General features: G+C 48.9%; 1 protein-coding gene across 2 annotated transcripts in view; it reads right to left on the reverse strand.

Moving 5' to 3' along the window:
* Positions 1 to 12,673, reverse strand: part of PDS5B (PDS5 cohesin associated factor B) — a 166,383-nt gene that overhangs the window by 83,713 nt on the left and 69,997 nt on the right. For both annotated transcript variants that reach the window (XM_040340427.1, XM_040340426.1), the window contains exons 7-8: positions 10,273 to 10,353; positions 7,190 to 7,330 (exon numbers count right to left, since the gene is read on the reverse strand). In XM_040340427.1, coding sequence (XP_040196361.1) covers positions 7,190 to 7,330; positions 10,273 to 10,353 — 222 coding nt within the window. The remainder of the gene's footprint in view (positions 1 to 7,189; positions 7,331 to 10,272; positions 10,354 to 12,673) is intronic.

Here is a 12,673-nt window from a genome sequence, read left to right on the forward strand (position 1 = left end):
TCTCTGCTTTCAGAAATATATTCTTGGATTCTTTCTGAAATGTACACAATATAACTGGGCACTAACATTTATAGGTAAAGATGATCCAGGGAAAATCCGATTGCCTCCCGGGGGATCAAGAAGGAATTTTTTTCCCCTGCTGTAGCAAATTGGATCATGCTTTGCTGGGGTTTTTTTTCTTCCTCTGGATCTACTGTGGGTGAAGGATTGTGTATATGGGATTGTATTTGATTTTTTTGGTTGAACTTGTCTTTTTTCAACCCAACTATGTAACTATATGATCTGGGAGGTTTGCGTTTCCAGACTATAACCTACCGTATTTGCCGGTGTATAAGATGACTGGGTGTACGAGCTATTCCAGCTAAAATGTTGGTTTTGGGATATACTCACCGTATTAAGACTACCCCCCTCAGGCTAGTCTGTCTGGAAGCTGAGGGGTAGCCGGAACAACCGCTGACAGGAAAAAACGCTGACAGAAACAGGCTTTTTTCAAATCTCACTGTGCCATTAAATTACATTACATGCCTCACGTGCCATTGCCTACCTTACTGTGCCATTATACATGCCTCACTGTGCCAGTATGCCTGGCCTCACTGTGCCAGTATGCCTGCCTCGACGATCTCCCTACCTTCTCCTGTTTGCAGAGTTTCTCAGGCTGCGGGCGTCCATTATTCAAAAGCCGCGCCTCCTCCTCAGGCTGTTCCGTGATAGGCGGAACACTAATTTTCCCAGCAGAGCCTCTGTTCAGTGTTCCGCCTATCATGGATGTCCTCTCGTCCGAGGATGAGAAGGCATCCGTGATAAACGGAACACTGAACAGAGGCTCTGCTGGGAAAAAAAGGATTTTTGTACTCACCGTAAAATCCATTTCTCTGAGTTCATAGACGGACACAGCATCCTTTGACCTTAGGGTTATGCTTCTTCCTACCAGGAGATTTAGGCAGAATTCTACAGCACTTAAGGTGTTAAAAACTTTCCTTCATGCCGCTCCTCCCAGGGGGCGTGGCTCCCCCAGGCATAACCCCCACTCTGCTTTAGCAGCCTCAGTTCGTAACAAGCAGTACAAACAAAGGAGGGGTGGGTGCTGTGTCCGTCTATGAACTCAGAGAAATGGATTTTACGGTGAGTACAAAAATCCTTTTTTCTCTTTCGTTCATAGACGGACACAGCATCCTTTGACCTTAGGGACGTCCCCAAGCAGTGTCAAAAAAATTCGAGGGGTGGGAAAATAACACAGCAAAAACAGGTTACACCCCAAACAAAACCGAAGTTACTCAACGGAGGAACTCCAACCTTAAACTGCCGCCTGTAACACCCTGCGGCCGAAGGAGGCATCAGAAGATGCACTCACATCCACCTTATAAAACTTTGAAAAAGTGTGGAACGACGACCAGGTCGCTGCCTTACACACCTGTAACACAGAGGCTTGGTGTCGGAAGCCCAGGAGGCCCCGATCGCCCTGGTCGAATGCGCCATGACCCGAAAGGGAGGCGCCCGCCCCTTCAGGGCGTAGGCCTGAAGCACAACCTGTCGGATCCACCTGGAAATGGTGGCCGACGAGACTGCCAGGCCCTTACTGGGACCGGACACAGACACGAACAGCGAGTCCGATTTCCGGAACGGAGCTGTCGCCGACAAGTAAACTCGAAGGGCCCGAACCACATCCAGAGAATGTAAAGAGGCCTCCTTCGGGTTCTTCGGCTGAGGACATAATGATGGAACAACAATGTCCTCGTTAATGTGAAAGGCCGAAACGACCTTCGGAAGAAAAGAGGGCTGCGGGCGCAGCACCGCCTTATCCTGATGGATGACCAAGTAGGGGGCCTTGCAATACAAGGCCGCCAGTTCAGACACTCGTCTGATAGAGGTAATAGCTACCAGAAAGACCACCTTCTGCGACAAAGTCAGCAAGGGGATCTCCCGAATGTCCTCAAAGGGGGCACGCTGAAGCGCCGAGAGGACCAAGTTCAAGTCCCAAGAAGGTAGCGGAGGGCGCACCGGGGGGGCCACATGCCGGACCCCCTGCACAAACGTGCGAACCAAAGAATTCGCTGCCAAGGGACGCTGAAAATAAACAGCCTGAGCAGAAATCTGACTCTTGATCGTGCTCAAGGCAAGAGCCTGGTCCACTCCCCGCTGTAGGAACAGCAGGATCCGGGACACCACGTAAGTACGGGGGTGCCACTTCATCTCCTCACACATAGAGATGTATGCTTTCCATGTACGATGGTAAATTTTTCGAGAAGTGGACTTCCGTGCACGCAGCATGGTAGAGATTACCGGGCCCGACAGGCCCCGGTCCTTCAGTACCTGGTTTTCAACAGCCACGCCGTTAAAGCCAGTGACCGTAAAGCAGGATGGAAGATCGGGCCCTGAGACAGGAGATCTTCCCTCAGAGGCAGACGCCAGGGGGCGTCTGTCACCAGACGTACCAGGTCCGCGTACCAAGAGCGACGCGGCCAATCCGGGGCGATCAGGATCGTTGGAATACCTTCGGCTTCCACCCTGCGCAGCAGGCGGGGTAGGAGCCTTAGAGGAGGGAAGGCGTAAATCAGGTGATATTGACCCAGGGAGCCACTAACGCGTCTGACGCGTCTGCCCACGGGTCCCTTGACCTAGCCACAAACCGTGGTACCTTCCGATTGAGACGGGACGCCAGAAGGTCCACGTCTGGAGTGCCCCATTTTTGGCACAGGATCTGAAACACCTCCGGGTGGAGAGACCACTCCCCTTGATCCAGAGTCATGCGACTTAGGGAGTCGGCTTGCCAATTCAGAACTCCCGGAATGTATACCGCCGACAGGGCCGGAACGGACCTTTCGGCCCACCGAAGTATGTGAGCGACCTCCGTCGCCGCGGCCGAGCTCCTTGTGCCGCCCTGATGATTGATGTACGCCACGGCCGTGGCGTTGTCGGACTGGATCCTGACAGGACGGCCCTGTAGCTCCAGCGACCACCTGACAAGGCACAGCTTGATTGCTCGGAGCTCCAGGATATTGATCGGCAGGCGGGACTCCTCCCGAGTCCAGCGCCCCTGGGCTGACTGGGTGCCCCAGACGCCCCCCCAGCCGAAGAGGCTGGCATCCGTCGTGACCACTGTCCAGCGGCACGGAAGAAAAGACTTCCCGGACCGAAGCACCGGAGACGTCAGCCACCATGCCAGGGAAGACTTGGCCAGATGGCTCAACCGAATCTGGTGATCCAGAGAAGATGGGACCCTGTCCCATCGTGACAGAATCTCCTTCTGTAGTACCCTGGTGTGGATTGGGCATACAGAACTGCCTCGAAGGAGGCCACCATCAGACCCAGAACCCGCATGCAGAAGCGAAGAGATGACCACTTCTGGGTCAACAACTGTCTCACTGCAGATTGCAGGGTCAGCAGGTTTTGCGATGGGAGGAACACTTTTGTCTCCCCCGAATCCAAAACCAGCCCCAGGGGTTCCAGCCTCTGGGACGGAACCAACACTGATTTTCTGAGATTCAGAAACCAGCCGAACTCCTGCAGAGTCCGACACGTGATGGACACGTCCTCCTCTAACTCTGAGCCTGAAGAAGCTCTCAGGAGAAGGTCGTCCAGGTATCCCACGATATCGATCCCTCGCTGCCGTAGCAAGGCCAGGATCGGGGCGAGCACCTTGGTGAACACCCGTGGTGCCGACGCCAGCCCGAACGGGAGGGCCACGAATTGATAGTGGTCCTCCCCGATCGCAAAGCGCAGATACCTTTGGTGGCTTGTGCAAACGGGAACATGCAGGTATGCGTCCATGATGTCTAAGGACGCCATGAAGTCCCCCTGGTGGAGGGACGCCATGATAGAACGGACCGACTCCATCCTGAATCGCTGCACCTTGACAAAGGAGTTGAGGGCCTTTAGGTCCAGGATAGGGCGAACCCCTCCCTTCTTGGGGACCACGAACAGATTGGAGTAGAACCCCCGAAACCGTTCCAGCGAGGGGACCGGCACAACCACCCCCCTGTCCAGAAGATCCTGGACAGTCCCCGGACAGGGCTAGCCGACGATCCGGAGGAAGCTGGAGGTTGGATGGAAAAAAATCTGTTTGGGGGACAAGAAAGGAACTCTATCTTGTACCCCGAGGCGACCACCTCGCAAACCCAACGGTCGGATAGAAGAGAATTCCACCGATCCACGAAGTCGTGAAGCCGTCCCCCCACCCGAGACCCGGGCGGGGGCAGACCTTCATGCGGAAGCAGGCTTGTCCGCAGGCTTGTTCGGTTTTTTGAACCAGGGGCGCTTACGCCCGGCAGCAAGGGCTTTTGCACCTTGCGGACCTTTTCCAGCCGCGCTGGCGCACGAAAAAAACCGTTTAGGGGGTAGTAAAAGTAGGACCTTGCTTGCGGCGAGGTTCCCTACCCTTCCCCGACTGAGGGAGCAAGGTGCTCTTACCTCCAGTGGCATCCTTAATGATGTCATCCAGGGATGCCCCCAAAAGCCGTCCGCCCTTAAAGGGCAAATCTACCAAGGCCTTTTTTGAGTACTGGTCAGCCGACCAGCACTTCAGCCATATAAGGCGGCGCAGAACCACTGCGTAGACAGAAGCCCTGGAAAGCAAAGGAATCTAATCCATATCCGCCTCGCAGAGAAACTTCTGACCCTGAATCAACTGTTCAGCCAGGTCCCTAGAGGACTCGGAAGCCCCCTGGACCTCCAGGTCCTGCAGCAGGAGCTTCGCCCTTTCAGTCAGCGTCTGAGCTACCAGGGCTCCGGCCAGAGCCGGCCTTACCACCGAACCCACCACCGAGAACAGGGAGCGGGCCACGGCCTCCACTCTCCTATTAGCGGGGTCCTTGAAAGCAGGAGCCCCCTCCACAGGCAACGTAGTAGCCTTACTCAGTCTGGACACAGGAGGGTCCACCGACGGAGGAGTGACCCACTTTTTTAAAAAAGTCCTCCTCCAGGGGGTAACGGTAGCAAAGCTTTTAGGAACCGTAAAAGCCTTTTGCGGTGTATCCCATTCCTTATACAACATATTGTCTAAATAAGGAACACAGGGGAATACCTTAGCGGTACGCGGTGGTTTGCGGAATCCAAAAGGACTGACACCGCTGGTGTCTCCGCCAAATCCTCTAAATGAAGAGCCTCACGCACCGCAGTAATAAGAGCTCCAACAAATTCCTTATCAGCAGACTCCGCAGCAGAGTCATCCTCGCTGTCCATGTGGGTTAAGCCCGCATCCTCTGACATGACAGAACCAGAAGCATCAGATTCTGCGTCAGAGATATCCCCAGAAACAGCCTCCGGGGGGGGGGGCGCTTTTTTACCCCCCAACCGAGCACTGGCTGCTTCAAACCTGGTGAGAAAAAAGACTCCAGGACAGCCGACACCGATTCAACAGATGTGGCAGGGGGAGGGGCGCTTAAGGGTTAATTCCGGCATTGTAAGAAATGAGGGGCCTGATTCAGGCTCCATATTGCCGTTGCCATTTCACCCCTACTGCCAAGGGCAGGAAAAAAGTCCCCCACAGGTCACCTCCCGGCCGCTAGAGCACAGTATGGGGCCCCCTGAGACTCACCACCCCCTGGTACAGCGCGGTCTGTGAAGGCAAGTGTGTGCTGAGGAGAAGCTGCAGCGCTGCGTCTGTCCCCTCAGATGATTCGCGGTCTTTTTTCCCCGCCGAAACGGCCACTAGAGGCCGAACTAGTGCTGAAAATGGCGCCGGCCACAAGAAAATGGCCGCCGAATAATACAAGCGCGGCTCCGGCAAAATGGCCGCCGTTGCGCAGTTTTAAAAAGACAGTGTACCCAAAAATGACAGTACACCAAAACAGCACACAGCACACACAAAAATGCCCAGAATGTCCACCACAGTCCCCTGCAGTGACACAGAACAGCCCCAGCCATACCCGAGTGAAAAAAAAAAAAAAAAAAATATGAGCCCCAGGGAAAAAACCCCCTGCACAGCCGTCACCCAAAGGGGAAAGGAGGGAGAGGAATAAGGGAGAGAGGAAAGCAGGGGAAAACCCTCAGTCGACCTCCCAAGGGAAAACATTCCAGCCAGACCACTTACCTGAGTAAGGGGCCACTACTTACCTGTCCTGCGACTACCTGGCTGGAGGTATCCCAGACAGAACCAACGTCCGCGAACGGCATGGCTGTCAGCCAGACACACTGTGACAAGGCCATAGAGACCGGTCATATGTGTGCCCTAGAACCGAAGTTCCCCGGCCGCCCCTGGAGCAATGGGGCCTGTCGTGGACGTCCCAAAGCGGAGCTGAGGGCCGGCACACGCTCGAAGGCCGAACCTGGGGGGACTACAAGGGTCGAGGACCCAGCCTGTCACCCAGTCGGCTGTTGATAGAAGAATCGCAGGATTCAAAAATAAAAATAAAATAAAAAAGCGAGGAAAAAACTCGCAAAATGCAAAAAAAAATTGCAAGAAAAAACTCCAGAGTCCAGGACTCCAGAGAGAGCCTGACTCTCCTGACGGTTAGGCAGAAACAAACTGAGGCTGCTAAAGCAGAGTGGGGGTTATGCCTGGGGGAGCCACGCCCCCTGGGAGGAGCGGCATGAAGGAAAGTTTTTAACACCTTAAGTGCTGTAGAATTCTGCCTAAATCTCCTGGTAGGAAGAAGCATAACCCTAAGGTCAAAGGATGCTGTGTCCGTCTATGAACGAAAGAGAAATGAGTGTTCCGCCTATCACGGAACAGCCTGAGGAGGAGGCACGGCTTTCAATAATGGACACCTGCAGCCTTACAGACAGGTATCGGCGTATAAGACAACCCCCGAGTTTTGAGTCATCTTTTTACATGCAAAAGGTCGTCTTATACGCCGGAAAATACGGTATGCTTTATTCTGCAGCTGAAAATAAATAAATAAATAGATGCTTCGGCAACAAGGGGTTGGTGTCAGGAAAGAAGCTCAATTTCAACTAAAACTTCTTCACTAAAAGATATGTCATAACAAAGACTTCAAATCAAGTGACCACCAGCTTTAGAGTCTTGAGGTGTACCATTCTTCTGGGAGCCAGCTGACTGTACTGTACTGTCAAGTGTGGGTTCCAACTGTTTTTATTGCATTGTCTCTAATGTGTCCACATAGAGGAGCTCCAAGTACAATACATTATAAACTTACTGAACTGTTCAGATTATAAAAAGTACCATCACACATAAATGTGAATAAAAACGGTTTCAGTAAGTGTAACAGAAGTGTAACAGATGGATACATACCTTGAGCTTGAACTCTAGCTGAGGTAAAACAGAAAGGAGTAGGTGGCTATCAATATTGTAAAGCTCCAAAATCAGATCAAACACGTGTTCAGACAAGTCGCTAATGGAGGTTTTACCAAGCATAAGAACTTGATTAAAGAACTAAAAAAAAAAAGAAAAAAAGAAAGATGTTTAAATAATAGTTTAAAGAGAACATTGAGGCTCGGTTCACACCTAATGCTCACAGTAGGGGTCCTGTGCGTCCTGGTCCACAGTTTTTTAGGTCAGATTTCAGACCGAATTCTGGGCTGAATTTGGACCTGAAACAGACCAAAAGATGCACAGGGCTTCTATGCAAATTCACACCGGAGCCGCATCAGAGATATGTGAACCGGCTCCATAGGGAACCGGACACAATCTCCTGCTAGTGTGAACCCGGCCTGACACTTTGTTTTACCTTTCACCATCTGTTCAAATACCGGTAGTTTGCATATCTGAAAGACCTAAATTCCTAAAATACGTAAAGCACAGGGGTCTGATAGGTTACAACCATGATAAATGCAACAGATAGCACAGAAAATTTTTACTCTGTGAAGATGAATATCAAAAAGCACTTCTGAATCTCAAGCGACCTATCGTGAGAGAATAATATTGCTTCCCACCTCCACAATACTAATCTGTCAAGCCTCCCTTCAAAGAGTACATTCAAAAGGTACAGATCCTTCATAAAACTTTGCATGCCATGGATGTGTTTTCTTAGTTTTTTTTTCACTGCTGCTTGCAGTATGAAAGAGCAAGTAAAATTAGTTAAAGCGGATGTGCCATGGGAACAAAATATTAAAAGCCAGCAGATACAAATACTGCAGCTGCTGACTTTTAATATTAGGACACTTACCTGTCCTGGAGTCCAGCGCTGATCGCAGCAGAGCACGAGCGATCGCTCGTCACTCTGCTGCTCCCCCCGCCATCCACGCTGAGGGAACCAGGAAGTGAAGCGCTGCGGGTTCACTGCCCGGTTCCCTACGGCGCATGCGCGAGTCGCGCTGCGCCCGCCGATTGGCTCACACGTTGTGTGCTGGGAGCCGAGTGTTCCCAGCACACAACGGGCGACAGACGGGATGTGACGGAATGCCCGTCTTTCGCCCGTAGCGTGTGGCCGGAAGTGGGTGCAAATACCTGTCTTTAGACAGGTGTCTGCACCCCCCTCCCCCCTGAAAGGTGTCAAATGTGACACCGGAGGGGGGGAGGGTTCCGATCAGCGGGACTCCACTTTAGGGTGGAGGACCGCTTTAAGAAAAAGGCCTGACAAAATGATTAGGGTGAGAAAGCTGGATATCAATCTCCCAAGATGAACAGACACACCTGGAAGGAATTGGACTGCCTAGTCAGCATGCGACTCAAATGTGAAGGAACATTTTATTTTTTATATATTTACCTTCACCTGTAAGATTTTTCTGCACTATATCCTGGATGTTTGAGGACTACCTAATGCACTATGCAGGCTCATTTTTAGATTTCATGTCCACTTTTTTCTAACATCTGAAAATGTACAACAAAATGGCAAGCAAACTTAGTAAAATTGACCATCATGCTAGTATACGTTTCTATATCTACCTATATACACTGTATGTAGACCACACATTTTGCATATGTAGCTACTATTTCACATTTAATACACCTTTTACTAGTTGCATATTTGGTGCCCCTTTCCAGTATCAAAGACAAACCTGATTTTACACAGGTTTTGTGGCCCATACAGCGTGCACGAGAGATGTTTTTCGGCTGGAGCTGTTTGCAGGCAGCATACCTAATTATGGGGAAGTAGTGGCTATGCTGACACAGCCGCATGTCCTAATTTGACAGGCATGCAGGAGCGGATACGCGGCTCCAAATGCACACCCGCCCCTGCAGGCCTGTCAAATTAGGACAATGAAGCCATTTCTGTACAGCTGCTGAATCTCCATAGGGTAACATAGGCTACCAGCACACAGCTCCGGCTGAATGAACACTCCACTTATTCAGGCTGTACAAGTCACAGCAATATGGAGGACCTTTGAGCCCTGGTTCACACTGGGTACGATTTGGAACTATTTGAGATGCGATTTGACATGTCAAATCGCATCTCAAATCGGCGGCAATTGTCGGCAATGGCACTGTCCTAATCAGTGCGACGCCGCATCTGCGATTTCAAAAAGTAGTTCCTGTACTACTTTTTGCAATTTCGGGCCGCGATTTACATTAAATTGCGGCCGAAATCGCGGTAAAATCGCAGCCGCGGAATCGCGGTAAAATCGCGCATTTTACCGCGATTTTGAATTCGCAGCAGTGTGAACCTAGGCTAAAGGCCCGTACACACGATCGGATTTTCCAACAACAATTGTGTGATGGACAATTGTTGTCCGAATTTCTGACAAAAAAAGTGGAATAGCATGCTCTCAAGTTTTCCGACAACAAATGTGTTCTGTCGGATTATCCAAACGTGTGTATACAAATCCGTCAGACTAAAATCCAAAGTACAAACACGCATGCTCCGAACCGATGCTAACTAGAAGACAATATTAGCAGAAGTTGCCCAAAGGGTGGAGCTAAAGAGCAGAAAAAACACATAGTTTTGTGCATGTTGGCTGAAAAAGTTCTGCCGTCTGTATGCAGAACAAGTTCACGGCCAGTGCCCTTCGCACAACAAATTCATGGAATTGATGGAATCAATCCCCTTCGCATTGAGGGATGCTGATATACAGTGCCTCGACATCGATAGCAACCAGGATCGAATCCTCTGAAAGGACTAATTCCTCGGCGGTCTGCAATAGATGAATAGTATCCTTTACAAAGGATGGAAGAGATGTAACATAGAGTTAATCTGCAGTTTTTCCAGGTCTCATAACAGACAGAGGGGAGACATTTGACAGGTAAGGATACATGCAGGAGGCATCTATATCCTTATAGATCAGCACTATGGCAGTAGTTTAGAAAGGATGAGAGTGGGTTTACATCCACTTTAACCAAATTTTTGCTGAATCGACTGAAGAACCGCTTTAAGCAGTGACAAAAATTGAAAGCTAGTTCAGATCCCATCATAATATAGATATAATTGTTTAACTTACATTTGTTATGTATGGTTCAATTGCTTGAGCAGTTCTTTTCAGCAGGGCTTTGGCCAGATCATAAGCCTGTTTGTTCAAATTCTATAAAACAAACCACAGAATGAATGGAGAAATAATAGGGAATCAAATAACAAAGTTACCAGCGTATAAATATACATTCATAACAAACAGGCATATTTTAGAATCAAACCTTTTGTCACAAAAAGCCTACAATATACAATGCATTCTAAAGCTGGCCCTACAACAGTTTGTTTGCTCATACTGCAGGCTGAATGGGGGGGGGGGGGGGGGAATGGATTCCTTCATCTACAATATACAGCACATATGAATGAATCCCCTGCTGTGCATATGGTATTTTGACAGCTGCCCCACCGGCTGACAAATTATCTGAGGTGCAGTTGTATCCGATTGGATTGTAGATGCTTTTAAGCCACCTGTCTCCTCTGATTTTTTTTAAACTGAGGGATGTCAAGCAGGAGGCAGCTGACAGGGCCATCCACTACACAAATTTCAGTCGGTTCCTCGGGGACTGTTCGAAAATCATAGTGTGTGGCCAGCTTAACGCATTCAAGTGGGGCCCTGCTGTAGCTAAATTGCCCTTACTCGCAATTGTCAAATATATTAAAATGATGTATTACATAGCAGAATTTTAACAGCACACACTTCAGTATTTGGAACCAATCGTCACGTGCCAAAGATACACATTTTCAACAAAGTATCAATACGAATGGTATGATCAGTGTGAACCATAATTTAGGCTTCCACTAACCATAATGTCATTGTTATCCTTTAGTTGTACTGTATATGTTTCTCTTCAAGTTCCCTAAAGTTGTTCTAAATCCTAAAAACAATTTTTTTTTACCTTAATGCTTTCCTTGCTCAGGAGTGAGCACGCACAAGTGCCCCTTATGGGTTGCAGCTTCCCATGGGGGCACTGGACAGAAGGGGGACCAGAAGCGCCAGAAGGGGAACTGAGAAGAGAAGGTTCGGGGCTGCTGCATGCAATTCCTTTGCACAAAGCAGTCAAGCATAGAGGCTTCCCCCTCCTTATAATCACTTTAACCGCTTGACCCCTGGAAGATTTATCCCCCTTCCTGAGGCCAATTTTTGCGATACGACACTGCATTACTTTAACTGACAATTGCGCTGTCGTGCGATGCTGTACCCAAATAAAATTGAGGTCCCCCCACAAATAGAGCTTTCTTTTAGTGATATTTGATCACCTCTGCGGTTTTATTTTTTGCGCTATAAACAAAAAACACTGATAATTTTGAAAAAGGAAAAAAATATGTCTTCATCAATTTAGGCCAATATGTATTCTGTTACATATTTTTGGCAAGAAAATCACAATAAGCGTATATTGATTGGTTTGCACATAAGTTATAGCGTCTACAAATCATGGGATATTTTTATTTATTTATTACTAGTAATGTCGGCGATTTATAGCGGGACTGCCATAGTGCGGTGAACAATTTGGATATGGAAACTTTGAGGACCAGTGACATTATTAGTGATTAGTGCTAAAAAATGAGTGCTAAAGAATAATTATGTGCACTAGAACGGAGTGTTTTTTTTTTTTTTTTAAAGATGTACACTAGGGGCTCTAAAAAAAAAACAAAAAAAAAACAACAACTTGCCCTCTTCTGTAACATTGGGATGTCTGTAGTTTTCAGACACGGCTAAGAAAAATGCTGTTGGGCTCTATTCACACCAACGCTTTTTTTGATGCATTTTGCAGAAATTTCTTAACATGGTTTCCTATGGAACATGTTCAAATCAATGGCCCGGATTCACAACGGAGTTACGACGGCGTATCTCCGGATATGCCGTCGTAACTCCGAGTTGCGGAGTTGTATCTATGCGACCGATTCATAGAATCGGTTACGCATAGATTTCCCTAAGATCCGACCGGCGTAAGTGTCTTACAACGTCGTATCTTAGGCTGCATATTTACGCTGGCCGCTAGGTGGCGCTTCCGTATATTTCCGCACGGATTATGCAAATTAGGTAGTTACGCCGATTCATAAACGTACGTCCGCCCAGCGCATTTTTTTTACGTCGTTTACGTTGGGCTTTTTCCAGCATAAAGTTACCCCTGCTATATAAGGGGTATTCTATGTTAAGTATGGACGTCATTCCCTCGTCGAATTTTGAAAAATGTACGTCGTTTGCGTAAGTCGTTCGCGAATAGGGCTGTACGTAAGTTACGTGCACATCTAAAGCATTGACGATTTGCGGCGTAATTTCGAGCATGCGCACTGGGATTTTTTCACGAACGGCGCATGCGCCGTTCATAAAATACGTCAAATACGTGGGGGTCACAGTGGATTTATATAAAACACGCCCACAACAAACATTTGAATTAGGCGGGCTTACGCCGGACCACATACGTTACGCCGCC

The sequence above is a fragment of the Rana temporaria genome, chromosome 2, assembly GCF_905171775.1.
Source record: "Rana temporaria chromosome 2, aRanTem1.1, whole genome shotgun sequence".
Lineage (NCBI taxonomy): Eukaryota > Metazoa > Chordata > Amphibia > Anura > Ranidae > Rana > Rana temporaria.